At 51.0% G+C, this 18,960-nt stretch overlaps 5 protein-coding genes across 5 annotated transcripts; 4 read left to right on the plus strand and 1 right to left on the minus strand.

Annotated features, from left to right (window-relative positions):
• Nucleotides 1-163: 163 nt before the first annotated feature.
• dapB (dipeptidyl aminopeptidase dapB) lies at nucleotides 164-3,608 on the minus strand. The gene is made up of 3 exons (XM_073766727.1): nucleotides 904-3,608; nucleotides 578-847; nucleotides 164-499 (listed from the first exon to the last, which is right to left on the minus strand). Exons 1-3 carry the CDS (start codon nucleotides 3,227-3,229, stop codon nucleotides 378-380), a joined length of 2,718 nt encoding a protein of 905 aa, XP_073622693.1. The 5' UTR covers nucleotides 3,230-3,608; the 3' UTR covers nucleotides 164-377.
• A 1,335-nt stretch (nucleotides 3,609-4,943) lies between these two features.
• On the plus strand, nucleotides 4,944-11,842 carry BDV14DRAFT_193540 (uncharacterized protein; the record flags this gene model as incomplete). The annotated part of the gene is made up of 14 exons (XM_073771793.1): nucleotides 4,944-5,037; nucleotides 5,096-5,325; nucleotides 5,383-5,691; nucleotides 5,741-6,371; nucleotides 6,423-6,519; nucleotides 6,569-7,706; nucleotides 7,755-7,973; nucleotides 8,482-8,485; nucleotides 9,046-9,861; nucleotides 9,905-9,908; nucleotides 10,241-10,494; nucleotides 10,566-10,667; nucleotides 10,721-10,798; nucleotides 10,851-11,842. 14 exons carry the CDS (start codon nucleotides 4,944-4,946, stop codon nucleotides 11,840-11,842), a joined length of 4,968 nt encoding a protein of 1,655 aa, XP_073622694.1.
• A 397-nt stretch (nucleotides 11,843-12,239) lies between these two features.
• On the plus strand, nucleotides 12,240-12,770 carry BDV14DRAFT_205404 (DNA-directed RNA polymerase II subunit RPB4; the record flags this gene model as incomplete). Its single annotated transcript, XM_073774722.1, has 2 exons — nucleotides 12,240-12,561; nucleotides 12,643-12,770. 2 exons carry the CDS (start codon nucleotides 12,240-12,242, stop codon nucleotides 12,768-12,770), a joined length of 450 nt encoding a protein of 149 aa, XP_073622695.1.
• Nucleotides 12,771-14,640: 1,870 nt separating this feature from the next.
• BDV14DRAFT_184137 (Zn(II)2Cys6 transcription factor domain-containing protein) lies at nucleotides 14,641-15,734 on the plus strand. Its single transcript, XM_073770465.1, has one exon. The coding sequence runs from the start codon at nucleotides 15,239-15,241 to the stop codon at nucleotides 15,638-15,640; it is 402 nt and encodes a 133-aa protein (XP_073622696.1). The 5' UTR covers nucleotides 14,641-15,238; the 3' UTR covers nucleotides 15,641-15,734.
• On the plus strand, nucleotides 15,730-17,984 carry BDV14DRAFT_184138 (fungal specific transcription factor domain-containing protein). The gene has a single exon (XM_073770466.1). The coding sequence runs from the start codon at nucleotides 15,989-15,991 to the stop codon at nucleotides 17,477-17,479; it is 1,491 nt and encodes a 496-aa protein (XP_073622697.1). The 5' UTR covers nucleotides 15,730-15,988; the 3' UTR covers nucleotides 17,480-17,984.
• Nucleotides 17,985-18,960: the final 976 nt, after the last annotated feature.

Genomic DNA, 18,960 nt, shown 5'->3' on the forward strand with positions numbered 1-18,960 from the left:
CGTGCAGTCTCAGACCTTCGATCGCTCCTTCCCAAACAGCCAACTAAAAGTCGCGCCTTCCACATTGGGAGAGCACCGGTCGTTCCTTCCTGAGTTGGTGGTTGCAGGGTCGCTCCTTCCTCTACAGCGTTCCTTCCATAAGCGGGCCCGCGTAGGTCGCGCCTTCCCAAACGGGGGTCGTACCTTTCCCACATGATGGATGGCGAGGCCCAGTCGCCCCTACCCTATATAACAGTGTCCGTAGTACCTACGCTCGTTCACAAGCTTAAAATAGGATTGTCTGATATGATCTTGTATTATGTATATATGTCTTATTCAGCGTAACCAAGAAAAAACTCGCTACATATCACGAATAACAAAAACGCCTAATTCAAAATTTAATGCGTGAAAGAGGGTAGTATCCTCTTTGATAGGCGCTTCCACATCGATTCATCTGGCACGGGGTTCGAGATGCGGTGCCACTCGCCGTTAAACGCGTTGACGAGCCAGTTCGCGAGGCCTGTATGGGATACCGGTTAATAACTCTCATCCTTAAATCAAGAAACACACAGAGTACGGAAAAAAGGGCAATACATACGTTCATAAACCATCTTATGCGCATTATGGAAGAAGATACTGTGATCTGAGTCTGGGTAGAAGTGGAGATCGTAGTTCTGGACGCTCGCGAGGTCCAGCTTGTCGATTAGCGTGAGCGTGTTTTGGATATGCACGTTGTCATCTGAGGCGCCATGGATGACGAGGAAGCGGACGTTGTTTTGGAGCGCGGCCATGTCTGTTATGCTTGTGTTGTCGTAGCCTGTTGGGTTGTGTTGGGGGGTGTGCATGTAACGTTCTGTGTAGACGGAGTCTTTTGTTGTACGTTGTTAGTCGGGGTGTGGTAGTGGATAGGGTGGGATGACTTACCGTAGAATCGCCAATCAGTTACAGGTGCAACGGCCATTCCATACTGGAAGGTCTCGCCGGCGTCTTGCTCGAGGGTCTTCAGGGTCATGAATCCGCCGTAGCTCCAGCCCCAAATGGCCATTCGGGTTTCGTCGACGTATTTCTTCTTGGCCCATTCTTTGGCGGTCGCAATTTGATCAATGGCTTCGTAGTAGCCGATGTTGCCGCGGATAATGCAGCGGGCTTCGCGCCCAATGAAGCCGGTGCCTCTTCCGTCAACGGTGACGACGAGGTAGCCGAGAGTTGAAGCAACGTATGATTGGAAGTCTACGGAGAATTCTCGCTTCACTGTTTGAGATCCTGGACCACCGTACAGATGGAATAGGACGGGGTACTTCCGCGCCGGGTTGAAGTGAGGTGGGCGTCGCTCGACAACTTGAAGGGTATATCCGTCAATGGTGATATCCGAGTAGACCTCCGTCGCAAGTGCATGCTGTTTGACAACCTTCGCTAGGTCAGCGTTATCTTCGATTGTTCTAAGTATCTTCGCCTTATCGCCCTCAGTGCTGATGATGGATTGCCAAGGGATAGAGGGACCCTTGTAACTGAGCAATCCGTATCCCGTGCCGTCGGAAAATGAAACATCGTAGAAACCTGGCTTCGACGTGTCTGTCAATGGCTGAAGATCAGACCCGTCGAGATTGACACGGTAGACGTGGCGTTGAGTAGGCGCTTCCTTGGTAGCGATAAAGTAAACAAGACCACGAGTAAGGTCCACAGCAGTAGGCGCCTCCACCACTTCCCACTCACCCGAGGTGAGCATAATGGGCTCTGGGTTATCAAGGGGCGTGAAGTATGCTAGGTGGTCGAAACCCTCATGGATTACCGTGTCAATATACCCATCGTATGGTCGGCCATTATCAATGTCCGCAGGAACGAATCTCGTTGACTGCGTCGGCTCCACCCAGCCGCCATCCAGGTCAGCAACGTCTTGAATCCTGACAAGCTTGCTCTCCTTGGCTTCAGTGTCAACCAAGAAAATTTTGAACACATCACTCTCTCGGTTTGTCGTCCGGACAAGAACCTTGCCTTCATGAGCCCACACAACTTCGATGATTAGCCGGTCATCCTCGTCAAAGTCGTCAGGTGTTTCGACAGTGAAAACTTCGTCCTTCTTGACATCGTAGAACTGGAGGCTGACGAACGGGTTGGGAGCGCCAGCCTTCGGGTACTTGATATCCCGCACCTCTGGATAACTTTCCAACCCTGGAGGTGGTTCTTTTCCCGATGGGCGAGACAAGAAGTATTGAACAGGGAATTCAGGAACGGCTGATTCATTTGTCCGCATGAAGGCAATCTTGGAGCCATCTTCGGACCACCAAGTGACACTGTTGCCCGAAAAGACCTCTTCTTCGTATACCCAGTCGGGAACACCGTAGAATAGCTGCTCGCCGCCATCCTTGGTGATGGAAACGACCTTCTTAGAGGAAAGCTTGCGCAGATAGAGGTTGTTGTCTCGTACAAAGGCAACGGCATCGGACTTTGGTGACCAAGAAGCAAGCTGAACTCGTCCATCGGTATTATCAGGATCCAAAGGCTGAGCGGTCTGAGATTCCACATCGAAGACCCAATAGCTTGCAGTGTAAGAATGCCTCCAGTTCTTCTCTAAGTTGGATGCGAGCAGCACTTTCTTCAGGTTAGGGCTGATTTGCACACGCCCTGGCGCGACCGTTCTGCCGCTAACCTGAACAGTAGAGTTTTGCATCAATATCCTATTGGTCTCGCCCTCGCTCTGAATGTCATTGATACGCAGATAACCCTCGCCCTCGCTCTCACCCCTTTCCACCAGTAACCCATCTTCCCCACCCGGACCGGCAATCCAAGAAATCGCGTGACCTCGAGGCGAGAATGTTCCTGAGAGTATTTGATCCAATGTCGGAGGTCTTCCATCGCTTGTGCTATCCGAGTTCGAGCCCGGCCCCTGTAATTGTAGCGACTCCGACGAGCTATGGTAATCCGATCGCCCTTGAGCAATGAACAGCACGAGTGCCACTACCCAACCTCCACAGCAAAGCAAAATCAGCAACCAGACCAGTCGACGCGATCGACTACTGGAAGCCTTCTTCGGCCCAAGGAGTGATTCATTGGGCTCGGCATCTCCTCCCTCTTCATCACGGTATCTCGTTCCTTGAAGCGTATCAGCCGGCGAGGGATTGTACTTTTGTTCTTCGAATACGGAGTCGACGGACAACCCGGAGTCATCGGAGGTCTCAGAGGCGGCGGAAGAGGCGCGGGGACGAGTCAGCGGAAGCAGCTCGGAATTCTCTCGATCTTGGGAGCGCCTCATGGTGTCTATTATCGCCGCCAATGCTGGGAAATACAAGTAAGATCGAATGAGAGTTGGAAATCGGACTTGACGTTAGTGAGCGACGCAGGGCGCGGAACGATATTGGTCGGGTGTAAGCCGGAGTAGAGCGCAGGACACGCCCTACAAGGAATGGTTGCAAGTAGAACAATTGGAAGCTAACTAGGCCATGTCCAGAAAATGCGGATTGAATGGATGGTCGACAGGTACTCCGTGCTCTGCAGCGGAGGTGAGGTGAGGTGAGCTGTGAGAGTGAGACACAGCGATGCGGAGGCGGAGACTCGGCGGAGGAAACAATCACAGCCACACCTGCCATTGATGCCTATTCGGGACTCTCTACCACAACCACAATGAAATTACGCTCTACTGTAATGTTCGGTAGCTGCATATGGACACCTCTAAGCTCATAGTAGAAGCCAGCTGGCTCTTCATAGTTGGTTCAGGCGTGCAGTGCGACCTATGCTTCCGACTTACGAGTAGTAGCAGCGTCAGCCACACTGATGATGCGATATCTGAGCAGCCAAGCTCCAGCATAGCCACAGAGAACATGGTCAGACTGCCTATCATTTGGAGGTAGTATAACCATACCCTAGCTATAAATCCTCTGCGTTGTCAAATGTTACGTTTGCAGCGGGTGCAGACAGTCCAGACCACCAGTCTCCATGATGCGTGGCGGTGCATCTCAAGGTGTGACCCACAGCTGTCAAAGAGCTGTCCATGGGAAGACTCAACTTGTTTGCCCACAGCAGTCCCGCACCTCAAATAAAGAATCAAGGGACCGGCGAGTTGGGACGGATTGGGTATGCTGTAGCCTTGTAAGGCGAGTCTGACTCCGCTCTGCCAAAGCGACCAGGGGTACCGGTTCTGTGAGAGCCCAAGAAATCACCACATCTGCAACAACCCCGGGGTAGATCCGTTGCGTTCATGATTGGCCTGAATCCGGGTGCCTATTCTATATGGGGCTTTGCGGTCATCGATCATTGGCATGCGCATGCCCAGTATGAACAGACTCCAGTGGAAAATGCAATTGCTTGATGCCTTGTCGATCATGCTGCCACGATGGCGGGGCTGCAGGGCTGAAACTGAGAGACATAAGAAACGAAGTCATACAGAAGGGCAATAGTCTCCATAGAGAATAAGAATAGAAAAGATGGAGCTAGAGACTGAATGCGATTAGTTGACAGGCAAATATGGGGAAGACCTGGTGAGGAGTGACAAGTGACGCCAACCGCAAATAGACTCTGCCACAGTTCGTCATCCACTGCATCTCCTTTTCCTTTCTTTTTCTCCTTTCTCCCCTCATCTGCTTTCTATCTTCATATTCCTTCATTTTTTCGACTCTTCCTCTTTATCCCTACCCGTCTTTGACGCTATATACAAAACCAACAACGCCCAGCCCCCAGCGCCCGAAGCAGTCGGCAGCTGCCCGAGAGCAGACGTCATCGCAGCCCACGGCGCACGCTAAATAGGCAGACGGATTACCATCCTTCGGCTTGCTCCAGAACGCTTCCGATCCCTGTGCTTAGCCTCATTACGCGCCGGTCTACTGCTTTCATCACGGATCTTCCTATCGGGTCTTGGTTTTTGGAAACTTCGGCCTTACCACCGGAGCTCTTAATAAACGATCAGACCCCCCGCTGTCGGGGCTCTCCTTCTCTTTCGGTCACCCGCCTGACCGACCGATCAATTGCGCATCATGCACGCGAGTAACGGTGTCATCGAGCCGACTGCCCCTCAGCAGGATGGCGGTCTCAGTTATAAACAAGTCCTTACGGGAAAGCAAGAACATTGTCGGTTTTTAACAATCTCGCATCTCGCATTTTTGGTGAAGAATACTGACCGTTTCAGATCTCAAGCGCGAGCTCATCGCCCGCCAGGTTCAAAGAGAAATCTCCGAGCTGAACTCACCCACCGCCCTCCGTCGCTTTGGCGCTCCGTTCAAATCGGAATTCGGAGAAGTCGCCCCTATCGACTCTGAACTTCCTATCCTTCGATATATCTTCGTCCACCATGTTCGGAACTTTCCGTTCCTCGACCAGGCCCGGGAGAAGGAGTTTTGGCAGGATAAACTGCAGGTGGTGCGTGTCTTACGCCTACCCCACCTTTGACCGGCAAATCTAACAACGTTTACGCAGTTCCTCGAATCCTTTGCGAATAAGAATGTATCGTCTTCAGAAGACCGATTGGAGGAGACGAAGCGGAGAAAGTTGGCTCGGAAATGTGAGAAGCTAGTCGAACTTATGATGGTTTCGGGTATTCCGACTGCGTCTGGCTATGAGGAGCGGATTCAGTTTTCGGAGATGGAGGTTGTCGACCGCGGTGCCAACGAAAAGGGGCTTCTCGTCAATTTGCCAGAGGGAAATGCGATCAACGGCTGGGACATTAATGTTGCCGCTGTGAAAGTAGTATCCGCGCGGCGCACCGTTCGACACCACCAGCACGCGGTATGCTGCTAAGAGCCTAGTTCTGAGTACGGCAAGCTGACTTTTCTAGGAATTCATTATCCGGGTGAAACGCCACGGGCAACCGGACATCTATGTAGCTCGGCGATTCGGCGAATTCGCAAAGCTTCAGAAGAGACTGCATACCGAAATCCCAGGCAAGGTACTGCCGCCTCTCCCACGGAAGAACAAATCGTCGACTACTTCTACTATTTGGGGTGGGACGGTGGATGATGATGAGTCTTCGATATCCTCTGTCTCAACACAAGAAGCAGGCCTTCCGGACGAGACGCGTACATCGCGTAACTCATTAGCCCCGTCAGACATCATCGCCCGCACCCGGTCAAGATCACGGAGCTCTGTCAGAAGATCTCCTCGGGCATCTGCGGAGAGTCTCGGTAAAGAGACAGTACTTTTCCGAGAGGAGCAGCGGATTTCTTTGCGCGCCTACCTTCGCACCCTTCTCCAAAACAAGCGCCTGGCCGATTCAACGGCTCTGGAAGAATTCCTTACTGCGGATCCGTTCATCCCTGGCCAGGAAGAGACCCACGACATGGAGAAACGAAAAGAGGTCGATGCTATCAGAATCGAGGAGCAGGAACGCTTCTACGAAATCGCGCGGCAACGCGCGGCAGAATTGGACGTATATATGGAGAAGTTCCGTCGCGATATTGTAGAGAGCAGTAAGTTGCGAACGAGCTTGGCGATTGAAATATGCTGACATTTATCTTCAGATGGATTAACGAAGCTTTTTGCCGAGATCAAAGAAAAACCAACAGTCGAGGATCTTAGTCCCCAATACCAGAAGTTTGCCGAGTGGCTGCGCATTGAGTATGTTATTGAGTGACCATCCAACCAGAACTACTGCTAATGTCCTTAGGGTCGCCGCTACTCTGTACCATCTTTTCTTGGCTGAGGACAACTCCGCAGAGCTCTTTGCACAGGCGAAACGGATCCACTCCTTGGTGCCATATACAATCTTGAAGAACGTGATCCGCATTGCCAATCCCGCTGCTGTTATGACTGGAGTTTTGGACCTCTTCCTCGCCCAACCATTCGGCTCCCGGTCTTTGCTGCAACGGATATTCTCCATGACGTTGCACGATGGCATCAAAGGTTTTCAAAAGTCGATCGATGCCATGGCCGCTAAAGTCAATGACCCTGTCATTGCTCAGAAGCTGAAGGCCTTTACTGAGGCAGACGAGCCCGTTAAAGATGAGATTCGGTTGGAGGCTGTCGAAGACGACGTGGATGTAGCCGTGGCCATTCTTCGATCAGAGTATCTCGGACAGGAATTGACGACAGACCAAATTGGCAAGGTCTTCAACTCATACGTTGCTTGGAATCATGCCGTAGAGCATGTCGATGAAGAAATGCGGGAGGGTGCACACTGGTTCGCTAATGTCAAGCAATTGCTCAAACTATATACCCGACAGGCGGACAAGGCCAAGATGCTCAACATTATCGAGGAGCCGGTGACTCTTCAGTTGTTCCGCGACCTCTTCACCATCTTCTATGAGCCCTTGGTTCGGGTCTACAAGTCAGCGAACGTTTACAACAGTATCACCGATTTCGCCAAGTTCGCGGACGATGCCATCGCTGTTATTGAGAAGTACCAGCGACAGGATATTTCCGCCGACCCCAACCAGACGGTTCAGGCGTTCATTGACCTCTGCGAGCGGCATCAAGGCAGTCTCTACAAGTTCGTTCATGAGGTGCATCTCCACGACAACGGACTGTTTGGCTCTCTCATGGCATGGATTGAGGATATTCTGCACTTCCTCCGCAGCGGGCCTAAGGGCGGCAAACTCGACATGAACGCCATGTTCAGCGGAGCCAAGGATGTCGGCCAGATCAACCAAGAACTCGCTCGTGAGGAGATCAACAAGCTCATCAAATGGCATGAAGACCGCAAGCAATGGCACCTCAACAAGACTCGGCAAAAGATGGCCGCTGAAGGAACGGCTTCTTCTCCATTCAAAACCAAGTTCAAGGGAAGTGACTTTGGATTAGATGAGGTAAGTTGTAATCAATCCTTCAAATCTCAGCAAAGCTAATATGAACAGGCCGACCTTGAGCACCTCGCCATCTCCGACGCAGAGTCCGACGGATCAGATGATCCCGAAGCCGAAGATGAAGCTGAAGAAGTCGACCCGATCGCCGTCGAACGCAAACGCCGCTCACGGCAGCAAGACCAACTCCGCCGCACAGCCGGCGAGCCCGTCAAGCCTGAAGTCACAGAGATCCTCAAGTTGTCCGACTCATTCGGCGTCCTACTCCGCCAGGTACTCGCAGACTAGTGGAGAGTCAAGACCCAGTCGTCACTTTTCGTTTCGTTCTTCCGTTACGATACCCACCATCATATTTACACCTTCTACTTATTCATATCCATTCTGAGGTTGCATAGTTTGATCATGGTTTGTGGATTGTTTCGGGCTACTTGGTACAATACTTAGGTAGTATTTGCATTGCATGGCTAGAGTAGATACGGCATGGCAGACATACATATTCCGTTGCATGACAAAGTAAGATGAAAGCATAAGTTTTGACCTTACATATCTTGCCCCATTGAGTTGGAACAAGTTCCTCCAACCGACCAAAGAGTTGCTTTGTATAGATACCTCTTGCCATTGCTCCCCTTTAATCTAAGCCCCTATAGGTGCATAGTCGTACCTTCCCAACTGAGGCCGTCCAACATTTGAGGAAGGAGCGACCCTTGGAATATAAACTAGGCAGGCACGATTTATAATCAGACCCCGGTCGCTCCTTCCTTCAATCATGAGTTCTCATCAGGAAGGTACGTCTGTCTCCAATAGGGAAGGGGCGATGGTAGTAGATGGAAGTACCATGAATCATGCTGGCCGCTGCACCTAATATAAAGTAGACGCTACCCGTGGATCACTTCCCCACCCTTTAACTTCCCCCGACTGATAGTTTCCATAGCGACCACACTCCATGTCGTAAGTTCAGCACTGACAACTTCCTCACACAATGAAATGCATTTAAACCTTCATTAGCATATCATAAAGGAGGCATGATGTACTCTCCACACCGACCTCGCCGAGGAGGCGGCAGCGGCGGGCCAGGCACCCCTCGGTCTCCTCGCACCGCCGTCCCAACGCGGGGTCTCCTTCTTGACGGCATCTGGCGATGTAATTGTTCTGAGCGCCCGCCAGCGTTGAAGCTGCAGACGAAGAACCACGGGGTTAATCATGGGCGGTGGTGTATGTCTCTTCTCACTTGCTTTTCTTTCTGATTTGCTTCAGTTTTCATGGGGTCATTGAGCTACGGGTGGTGGTTTGCGACGGGAATCGCAAGCGAAGTTACGAGGAGCTAACAACTAAATCTATTCAACAGTCTACACCTGCCAGAAAGACCACCAACAGCGCTGCAAATTCTTCCTCTGGGCCAGCGACGCTGAAGCCCGCGAGAAGCTCGCTTTGATATCGAACTCGCGCACCGAAGCACACGGTTCTCCGTCTCCATCAACACCACAGACCCCGTCGTCAACGACTGCCTCCGCGCAACAAAGTAGTTCAGGCACGGGCCTTCTAACGCCGCAAACCGGTCAACGGGATAGGTTCTGTCAGAAACCAGGGAGCGCAAGCGCAAGAGCCCGCATGATGACCGAAGACACTGATGAGTTTGAGTGGGACGATAGCATGGAAGATGAAATGGAGAAAGTGTTTGAGAGTAGTCAGCCCCTACGACAGCCGGAGTTTGGGCTCCCCGCGCGCAAGACGCCGCGGACGGAAACCACTACGAGTCCGGGGAAGAGAAAGCGGTCGGATGATGCTGATGTTGAGGGAGTTCAAGCGAAGGGCGGTCGAGATGCGCCGATGACACCGGGTGGACACGGGAAGACGCCGTTCCTTACGCCTACGCCGGCAAGATACAAGAATGCTGTCGCGGAGTCGCCGCTTGCGTCGTCGTCTGATCTTGCGGTGCAAGTCTCGAGGATACTGCAGGGTCATGGTGTTGACGTCCCTGCTGCGGCGCGAGAGGAGTTGACGCAGCTATTCAGTCGGCATGAGATGAAGACAAAGGGGATCATTCGGGGGCGAGATATCTCACGCGCTGCATTGCAGAAGAAAGATGAAGAGATTGGCAGACTGAACGAGAGGATTACGATGTTGGAATCTCTGAGGGAACTGGATCGGACGGCCAGGGGGGGTTAATTTGAGCGACTCATATGGTTTTATTTGATACCCGGTAGGATAGTGTGGGCTTTACTGACCAATTTATTCAAATTTCGTTAGGAGTATGTATGCTGCAATTAGTTGAAGAGATAGTTTATCATTACCATAACATCTACACGGTGTGTTGAACGCAAGCCCAACATATAGATTGATACTGGTCACGTGTCATGATCGGCAAAAAAAGTTACGCCGCAAGACGAAGAGTCACGACGCGCAACCCAACACGACGAAAGAGAACACCTCCAAGCTCGCTCGCCTCGTCGAAAGACGAATGATCCTACTTTTCATCCAAACCCCAATTCTCCGAACAAACTATTCATGCCGTCAAATCCCACCGCGAGTACGCTCCGCAGCGACCAACTCCCCGAGATGTACCGCCCCCCCGTGAACCGCGCAATGAAGGTCCTGGATCGGTCCTTCTTCAAGCGCACGATCCCCCTCACCGCGGCCGCCGTCTTCAACAAATCTGATATCTCGAATGTGCGAAAACAATTACAGAAGAGCCGTGATATTTTTGCGCTGCCGAGGTTGAGTAGCGTCAATGATGTGAAGGTTGGGGATAGTATTCAGAAGTGTCTTTTGTTGAGGGAGGAGGTTAAGCATGATGGTATGATATACTGCGTTTGGGATTTGTCACTGAGGGATTTGGAATTTGTAACTGACTTGTGCTATGTGCAGATACCGCGACGTGGTCGCCGACTATCAATGAGTTGGTGGATAGCGGGGCTGTTGGGCTGCAGCCTTATGACTTGACGTTGAATTATGATTATTGGAATTCTGGTAGGTTTTGTATACTGCTTTCCTTGGGGATATGGCGCTGATTGATTGGGTAGTCGATATTCTGGAGGCGATCTTACCGGAGGAATTGATTGAAGGGGTACCGCAGGGTTTCGCGAAGACAGGGCACGTTGGTGAGTTGACGCCTTTCCCAGATCTATACGATCTTTACAGCTAATTAAATAGCCCACCTCAACCTCCGCGAACAGTACCTCCCATGGAAACACCTAATCGGCCAGGTCATCCTCGACAAGAACGGCAGCATCAGCACAGTCATCCGCAAAGCCGAGGACGTCGGGTCACAAAGCGAGTTCCGCACATTCCCCTACGAGCTCCTAGCCGGCGAAGACAACATGAACGTCATCCAGCACGAGCAAGACTGCGAGTTTCGCTTCGACTTCTCCCGCGTATACTGGAACAGCCGCCTGGAGACTGAGCACCGGCGACTCGTCGAGAGCTTCCGGCCCGGCGAGATGGTTTGTGATGTAATGGCGGGTGTTGGGCCGTTCGCCGTTCCGGCGGGTAAGAAGAAGATCTTTGTCTGGGCGAATGACCTTAATCCGTATGGGTACGAGGTCATGCAGGATGCTGTAAAGAGGAACAAGGTGGATAAATTCGTGACACCGTTCAACAGAGACGGAAGGGACTTTATCCCCTGGTCAGCAAGGAAGCTATTGGAAGAGGGCCCTCAAAAAGTCAGTGTCAAGCAGGGTGCGTCATACACAAAGGACACAGAGGGAAAGCAAGTTAAGACGGTCCTGCCCCCGAAAATCTACAACCGCCCTATTGTCTTCGACCACTACGTGATGAACCTCCCCGCCACAGCGATCGAGTTCCTCGACGCCTTCAAGGGCGTCTACGCAGGGTGCGAGAAGCTGTTCGCACCAGACACGGAGAAGCAGCTACCCATGGTCCACGTCTACTGTTTCTCAGGGCACTCCGACAACGAAATCGATGACCATATCGACGTCTGCAAGCGCGTCTCTGAGAAACTAGGTTACCCGGTTAGCATTGAAGACACTGTTGGCGGGACAGGGAACCAGAAGCTAGAGCTGAACATCCACAATGTGCGTCTGGTTGCGCCAAACAAGCAGATGTTCTGTGCTAGTTTCCGACTCCCCCCTGAGGTTGCATTCTTCAAGGAGAAGAAGTTGAGCATCTCGGAGATTTTCGAATAGAGGATTATGTTTGTGAGCGGGTGTGAAAGTGTGTGGGCTTTGCATAGCATGGCGTTAGATACCTTAGACTTTTTTTTTAAAAGAATCAATACCATTTCATCTCTTCTCTGGTTGTCATGTTGGATATCTGGATGTTGTCTGGAAGCCCTAGTATAGGCACTGCAATCGGGCGGTGTCTGACTTACCGCCTCAATCTGCCGTATCTTCTCGCCTTTGTACTTGGAGCTTGAAAGATTCCGCTCCGACAATAGCTACAGACTACACCACCTACCTGCAAAGCTTCAACCCAGCCCATCTACAAATCGTCGCAAACAACCCACCATAACATATCCTACCCGCCTCGCTCCTCTCACCCCCTCTACCAACCAACCCCACAACCAACCCCACAACCAACAAAATGAGCGGCGTCTCCCTCCCCCCCGCCACGCACCGCCAACGTGCCCTCCCCCAAGGCGAACTCGAAGCCGCCTCAACCCTCAAACTCGGCGCAGACCAAAACACACATACGCTGTCCCTAAGTGAAGCGCGCCTCGTCATCGACAAAGTCCTCGAGAATAAGCGGCGCGGAGGCAAAAAGTACGAGGAGCCCGAGAACCTGGTCAAGACGCTTGATTACTTGGGGATTTTTGCAAGATTTAAGGACGAGGAGAATATTAAGGCTGTTGAGCGGCTTTTGAATAGTCATACTGAGCTGGAGATGTTTGAGAGGAGTCAGCTTGGTATGTTTCTTTACCTTTGGATTTGAGATGTTGAGGGGGTTGGCAATTGATGCGTGGGTGCTAATGTGTCGTTCTTTGTAGGAAGTTTGTGCTGTGATAATGCGGAGGAAGCAAAGTCGCTTATTCCGAGCTTGCAGAATAAGATCTCGGATGGCGAGTTGCAGGAGTTGTTGAATGAGTTGACGAAGTTGAGGAACTTTACTGAGTGATTCGATTCTCACGCCATCGTTCTTTCGTCGGGGCTAGACGGTTGCTCGCCTTGTCTGCCTCTCGATTTTTGCATTGTGATTCGTTAAAATAGCATGGAGTTTGGGGTTTGCATAGGAGGAAAACATTCATCATACTATCATACTATCGCGGACGAGCAATGCGGAGTGCCGCTATCTGACCGCTGTTCGGAGATGCGTACCTATCAGCTCGCTTTGATATGAGTACTCAAAATTCGGCCGTGATATGAATGGTACACAGCAGAATGCGGCTGGGATTGAGATCCGTCCGACAGCGAAGTTATCAGCATATCAATACTATCAGCATAAGCAGACTTGAGATATCATCTCGTAAGAGCTGAAGATATGCGAACGGTATCTTCTCCAAAGATATTCTCCAAAGATATCCTCCAGCGACACCCTGCAGATCCATGCATCTGAGATGCTACCTCAACATATGGTGTCAGATAATGGTTGATAACTCGATAACAGTGATAGATGATACCAACGGTTGCCCGACACACTTGCTTTTTCGTGCGGACAATGCCTCTAGCTCTATAGTTCAAAGCTTCATTCCATAGTCTAGGCGTTCCTGTGTAGTTCGTCCTACGGCGCCTGCCCGTCGCCGCGTGATCTAGCTCTTACCGAGTGCCGAGCTTCGCTAAAGATTTGACACCCCAGGAATCAAGCGCGTCGCTTAATCTTCGGCTCGGCTGTAATCTAGAACCTGAACTCCAAGAAAGCTGAAATTCACCGCTCCGGAGAATAATTCTTCTGGCCAAGACATGTCAGATTAATCCTGCAGATACGGATACCCGATGACTCGATAATCGATGTGATAGCTGGATATGGCATGATGATTATGATAACAAGATGATTTCTACCTTGTTATCGCAGACAATAACCTAACAGAAAAGTTGCCTTCGTTGCCTCTAGATGATCCTGACGATCTTATCTATGTAATTGTGCAGTGTTCACAACTGCGCGATGACAAGTCCCTTAACTCCGACATGAGTCGCCAAGACACTGGCCACCATACCCAATACGGAGCGCAGAACTCCGAGCCACTGTCGGACGAGAACATCGATATGTTCCACCTTCCACTTCCACTTCCCCAGGCGCCCAACCCGAAAACTCCCTAGGCCATGATAAAATTGGTAATGGAAATTATCCGCCAGCCAGCAAGAATCAAGCAAAGGTCATCAACGGAGAACAGCACTGTCCCCGGACCAGTCAGATTGCCGTAAATGAAGCCGGGGCTGCGTATTGTGGGGATAAGCCGCCATGCTGCAGGGCCGATCCCCGTTGCCGGTTTTGCACTAGTCCCGATTTATGAGTTGGGGGGTACCTTATTGGTGCGTTGATTCCTTTATCGCGTGCCTCTATTGGCTGGGGAAGAGATTAGGCAATGGGTCGCCCAGTCGGGTGGTTCCAGATGAAAATCAGTGTTCCAGAAGGGTAATGTTGAACCAGAAGGTTGGACCGAACCGGGTTGGCGGATGGATGGCTGGGCTAGGTATGATATCATGCAGCTTTGGTGCTTCCTGCAACATTATCTCCAAGACAAGATACCTATTGACAGTAGCAATAAATAACAGTCAGTTATCAGAAGAACAGCATGAAATGAATCTATTGTGTAGCAGGATTACTTCAGCGTTAGGTAACGAAACGGCGAGTCGGGAAAAGCTGTACGTAATACCAAGCCCGTTTCGGCAACGAGGCGAATCACGGCCCAATCACGGTGAGGCAGCTTATCTCTGGCCTTTGAGGGCGCAGAAGCAGGAACGGTTGGTGAAGCCTACCACTGCCTCTGCCTCTGATTCTCTTACGAGACCAAATCGTCCTTGCTGGAGTGTCGCATGCCGGGGAGGTGGTCTTGATTATATCGAATTCTTGGGAGGGAGTTAGATATCTATCATCTGTCGTCTGTCTGTCTGTCTGTCTGTGTTGAATCTTTCCAGTTCAACATTTTGTTCTGTTGTGTTCTGTCTATCTGTTGACAGTGTTACTGACCATACTGTAACTCCGATTCCGCTCTCCCCATACTTTGATACTCCACGGATCCCATTACGTCGGTGTTGGCGATTATCATTATCATTAGCATTCCCTGTGATAAGCTCTCTTCTCACTGTCCACTGCTACGTACTACTCAGTCAGCTACGTGGTCAGTGATAGATCACCACTATCAGCATTATTGGCTGGTGCCCTGATCCCTGCGCCTGGACTGAGCTTCATCCCCAGTCAACCCGACCTCAGTCTCTCCAGACCCATCTTCAAGCCCATCCAAACCCCCGGGGATTGCTGGCGGAATCCCAGGGACCCATCTGGCCCGTCGTTACGTGACGGAATCGCGTGTCTATTCTTGCTGTTGTCTATCAATTTCCGTCATCGCCCTAGATCTCCCTTCTCCGCCCTATCTTCGCCTTCTCTTTTTCTCTATCTCACTGCCATTCTCTATCGCGCTCTCCTGAATGGCTGCTGTTATCACCCTGCAGTCGTCCTCGACGGCTGGGCTCCAGCAGGCCTCTCCTTCAGACCGTCATCTCTTGCGCCCGCTGCTGCAGAATAACCACCAGCAACCGCCGCAACAGCAGCAGCCGCTACATCCTCACACTTCTTCCTCACCACCCGCCCCCATTGGCAGTGGCCCTCTGCCCCGTCTTGCCTCTTCTGCCCAGATTCGTGATGGACCCAGTTGTGACGCCTGTCTGCGCCGCAAGAGTCGGTGCGCTATGAACGAAATGGTCAACAAGTGTTACTCGTGCGACTTCCATCGCCAGGACTGTACATTCACCTCGACAGCGGATCTCCCGTCAAAGAAGCGCAAGCTCGAGGACACCATCGCCAGCGATGCAGAGTCTCCCAAAAGGTAGGCAACTAGTAACCCTGATTGCTGATTATCTCATTGGCCTTCGGCAGCCGATCTCGGATATGCTTTATCAGATAGAGTTGGGGCGCTAATCATTGATATCCCCGCCAGGCTATCTACATCGACTTCGACTGTTTCCAAACCTGACATCAGTGCTGCTGCTGCTGCTCGTGCGCCCTTGAGTGAGCACCCGCGCCTCAACACTGTGGCGTACTGGCACCAAACTACCCAGCACATCGGCCTTACCACGGAACTGGAACCCGCCCTACTGGCCTATCTCCCGGTAGATCAAAACGACGAGAGCTTTGTAGCGACGTCTCGCGTGCGCAAGCTTGGCGACGACGGCACGTTTATGCGGGTCGTAAACACCATGTCCCATGCTGACTCGTCACCGTCTGCTTCGTTGGACTCGATCGAGAGTCTAGTTGCCCCTTATGGATCTACCTTGGTAGAAAAGTTCTTTGAGCGCATCCACCCGACTTTCCCTGTCTTGATGGAAGATGTCTTTCGCCAGTCATATAGAACTCGCAATGGCATCTCTCCACTACTGCTTTCTGCTGTCTATGTACTGGCGCTGAAGTTTGTCGATATCGGTCCGGCATCACCGCGACGCCCTGATGCTGCTCGGTTGGAGGCTACTGCCCTGAAACTTCTTACAGAGTCATTGCCCTATGCGTCCATGTCAACGATACAGGCTGGTCTATTGCTCATGCAAAAGTCAACATTGGCAACAGCACCATTGAACGCGCAATTGGTGACTGCTGGGTTCGAACTTGGCTTGCACCAGGATTGCTCCGACTGGCGTATGGAAACATGGGAGAAGGGTCTTCGAAAACGACTCGCATGGGCACTATACATGCAAGACAAGTGGTCCGCCATGGTCCACGGCCGCCCATCCCACGTTGTATCCTCCAACTGGACCGTCCAAGATCTTGTGGAAGACGACTTCACTGACGCTTTCTCCTCAACATCATCAAAACCTGACGATGCCCCAGTCGGTCACGGCCCGCTCTTCTTCTGCCACCTCGTGGCACTAACAACCATCCTCTCCGACATCCTCGATCGCTTCTACACCCTCCAATCGATCGAAGAGTTCAAAGCCGCCGGCAACAACCGCACGCGCCTAATCCTCGAACGCGCCAAACCCGCTCAAATTCGGTTAAAAGACTGGTTTGCGCGCCTTCCTAATCCTCTCAAGCTCGACTCCGCAACAGACATCTTCGAAACCATCACCGAAGAAAACGCCCGCAATGGCGCCCTCCACCTCTCTTATTTTGCTACCGAAATAACCCTCCACCGTTGCATCGTCCGCTCCCTTTCTCCTGATACTACCGATGCTTACCTCTCTCATATTTGCCGCTCTGCTGCTAAGACACGGTTAATCTCAGCAATGGACTTTGTTAACCGACTTCGCCCACCACACTTGCAATCTTTCTGGCCCGGTGTATCAAGAACACATTTCGCATTAATCGGCTCATTCGGTATCCTCCTTCGCGTCACGGCCCCGACAAAGGAAGAAGCCGAGTTCTACCGCCTTCGACTATGCGAGTACCGCTGGACGTTGAGCGTTAGCAAAAAGGATGCTGAGTTCCTTGAGTTCGCGCTTGAGTCTCTCGATAACGCCACAGATCTGGATCACCACGTCCCCATGAAGCCCGGTATCGACGAGCTGATGATGAGTTCTTCAAAGCCCATTACGCACCACCGCGGTGTGCACGATGAGTCCCTGCTTGAGTTAGACCAGGGCCACGGCGCGACATCATCTGTTATCTCTGGTCTCGCGAGCCCAGCTACATCTGTCAGCGAAGAGAGCATGCACGAGGGCGCAATGGCGCCGATGTAAACCTCCACCTTCATCTCCACCTTCCATACCTCTCCACCTCCGACCCAATACCCCTTATCTCACTACTCACGCCTAACGACCTTTCTCCTTCTTACGCACGAGGCAAGGCAAAACAGCCTCTATTTCAATAACCCCTTTTGTTACGACTATTATCTCGATGATTGCATCGCACTTTCGCTTAGCCTTTGGTTTCAGGATACCTACCTAAGGCTATGGAACTCGACTTCCCTGGATGGATGATCGAGTGCTTCTCTGATTTAACTTTGACATGTACATATTTATGATGGATGTAACGCCTGTTTATAGATGGATGTTTGGATTTGTTGTCTGGATAGAATTGTTACTTATGATGATATGGAAATGGATATTTAAATTGAAGGAGTTATTCAGATTTTGAATACTTTGTTCCGTTTCGTAGTATGGGTTTGAGGGTTGAGGAATTGCTTTTCGGTGTGGCTTTACTTCGGGGAAACCTCGGTACCTCGGCATTTATAGTGCACCCGTCCTATGAAAATATATATTTTGGTAGCCATGTCGTCCACAAAGTATTGCATATGACAATCAAGACAGAACCTTTCCTTGATTGAGACCCTAAACCATTAAAATAGCATTAGAGAACCCACTGAGCTCGAAGCATACTACAACAAATGCTACTTACAAGTCCCAGTCCATTTTTGCGTCTCACGCCAAGGTAAGGCAGAGGACGTTCTAGAGAGTACACTGCAACAATAGATGTTGACCCCCATCGTGGGCTTATATACCAAAGCTACATTCATGGTATGTACATGACAACCGAATCTACCTTGTTTCCTTTGGTTTATGGTTCTGCTTGCTCCGATGCTTCTAAGCTGTTGAAACCAGCGATCGAGGGTCCGATCTGTCACGTGACAAACAGGAGGGCTACCACCAAACCACAAAGTAGGTGTATACTTTATACAAGTAGTTAGAAGTCTATGTATACTACTACTATAGTCGAATATATTGTACTAATTGGTAAAAGTCTGGACTTGCTTATACCTTTCCAAAAATGTCGCATTCGGCCTCTCCCCTCATGGGACCAACTCCCGTCGAGCAATACTATTCGTGAGCCCGCCCCTTCTCGAATACAATGAGTTTGTCCAGGAAGATTAAGTCTCAGAAATAGATGAATCAACAGCCCTCGCTTTTGACTCTGCATTCTTTCCGGTTCCCGGTTATAATATACTAGGTATGAAGCCAGCTATCCAGCGTAGCACTCCACCATAGCCACCGCGTCCCTCTATCCCACCTTTAATGGATAGCAAATCTACATTCTAATACCGGTTATTGCACAAAACATGTCTATTATTTTCCGGCAACGGATATGCTAACCGTGACCGACCGTTCAACAGGCGACTTAGGTAGGGCTAGCTGACATGCATACGAAAGTCTCCGAAGTCTCCGGCGTCGCAAGGTACTCGCTCGCCAACAGAGTATGGAAGAGATACAACTATAAAGACGTA

Source organism: Aspergillus stella-maris, assembly GCF_047715825.1.
Source record: "Aspergillus stella-maris strain CBS 113639 unplaced genomic scaffold BDV14scaffold_95, whole genome shotgun sequence".
Taxonomy (NCBI): Eukaryota; Fungi; Ascomycota; class Eurotiomycetes; order Eurotiales; family Aspergillaceae; genus Aspergillus; species Aspergillus stella-maris.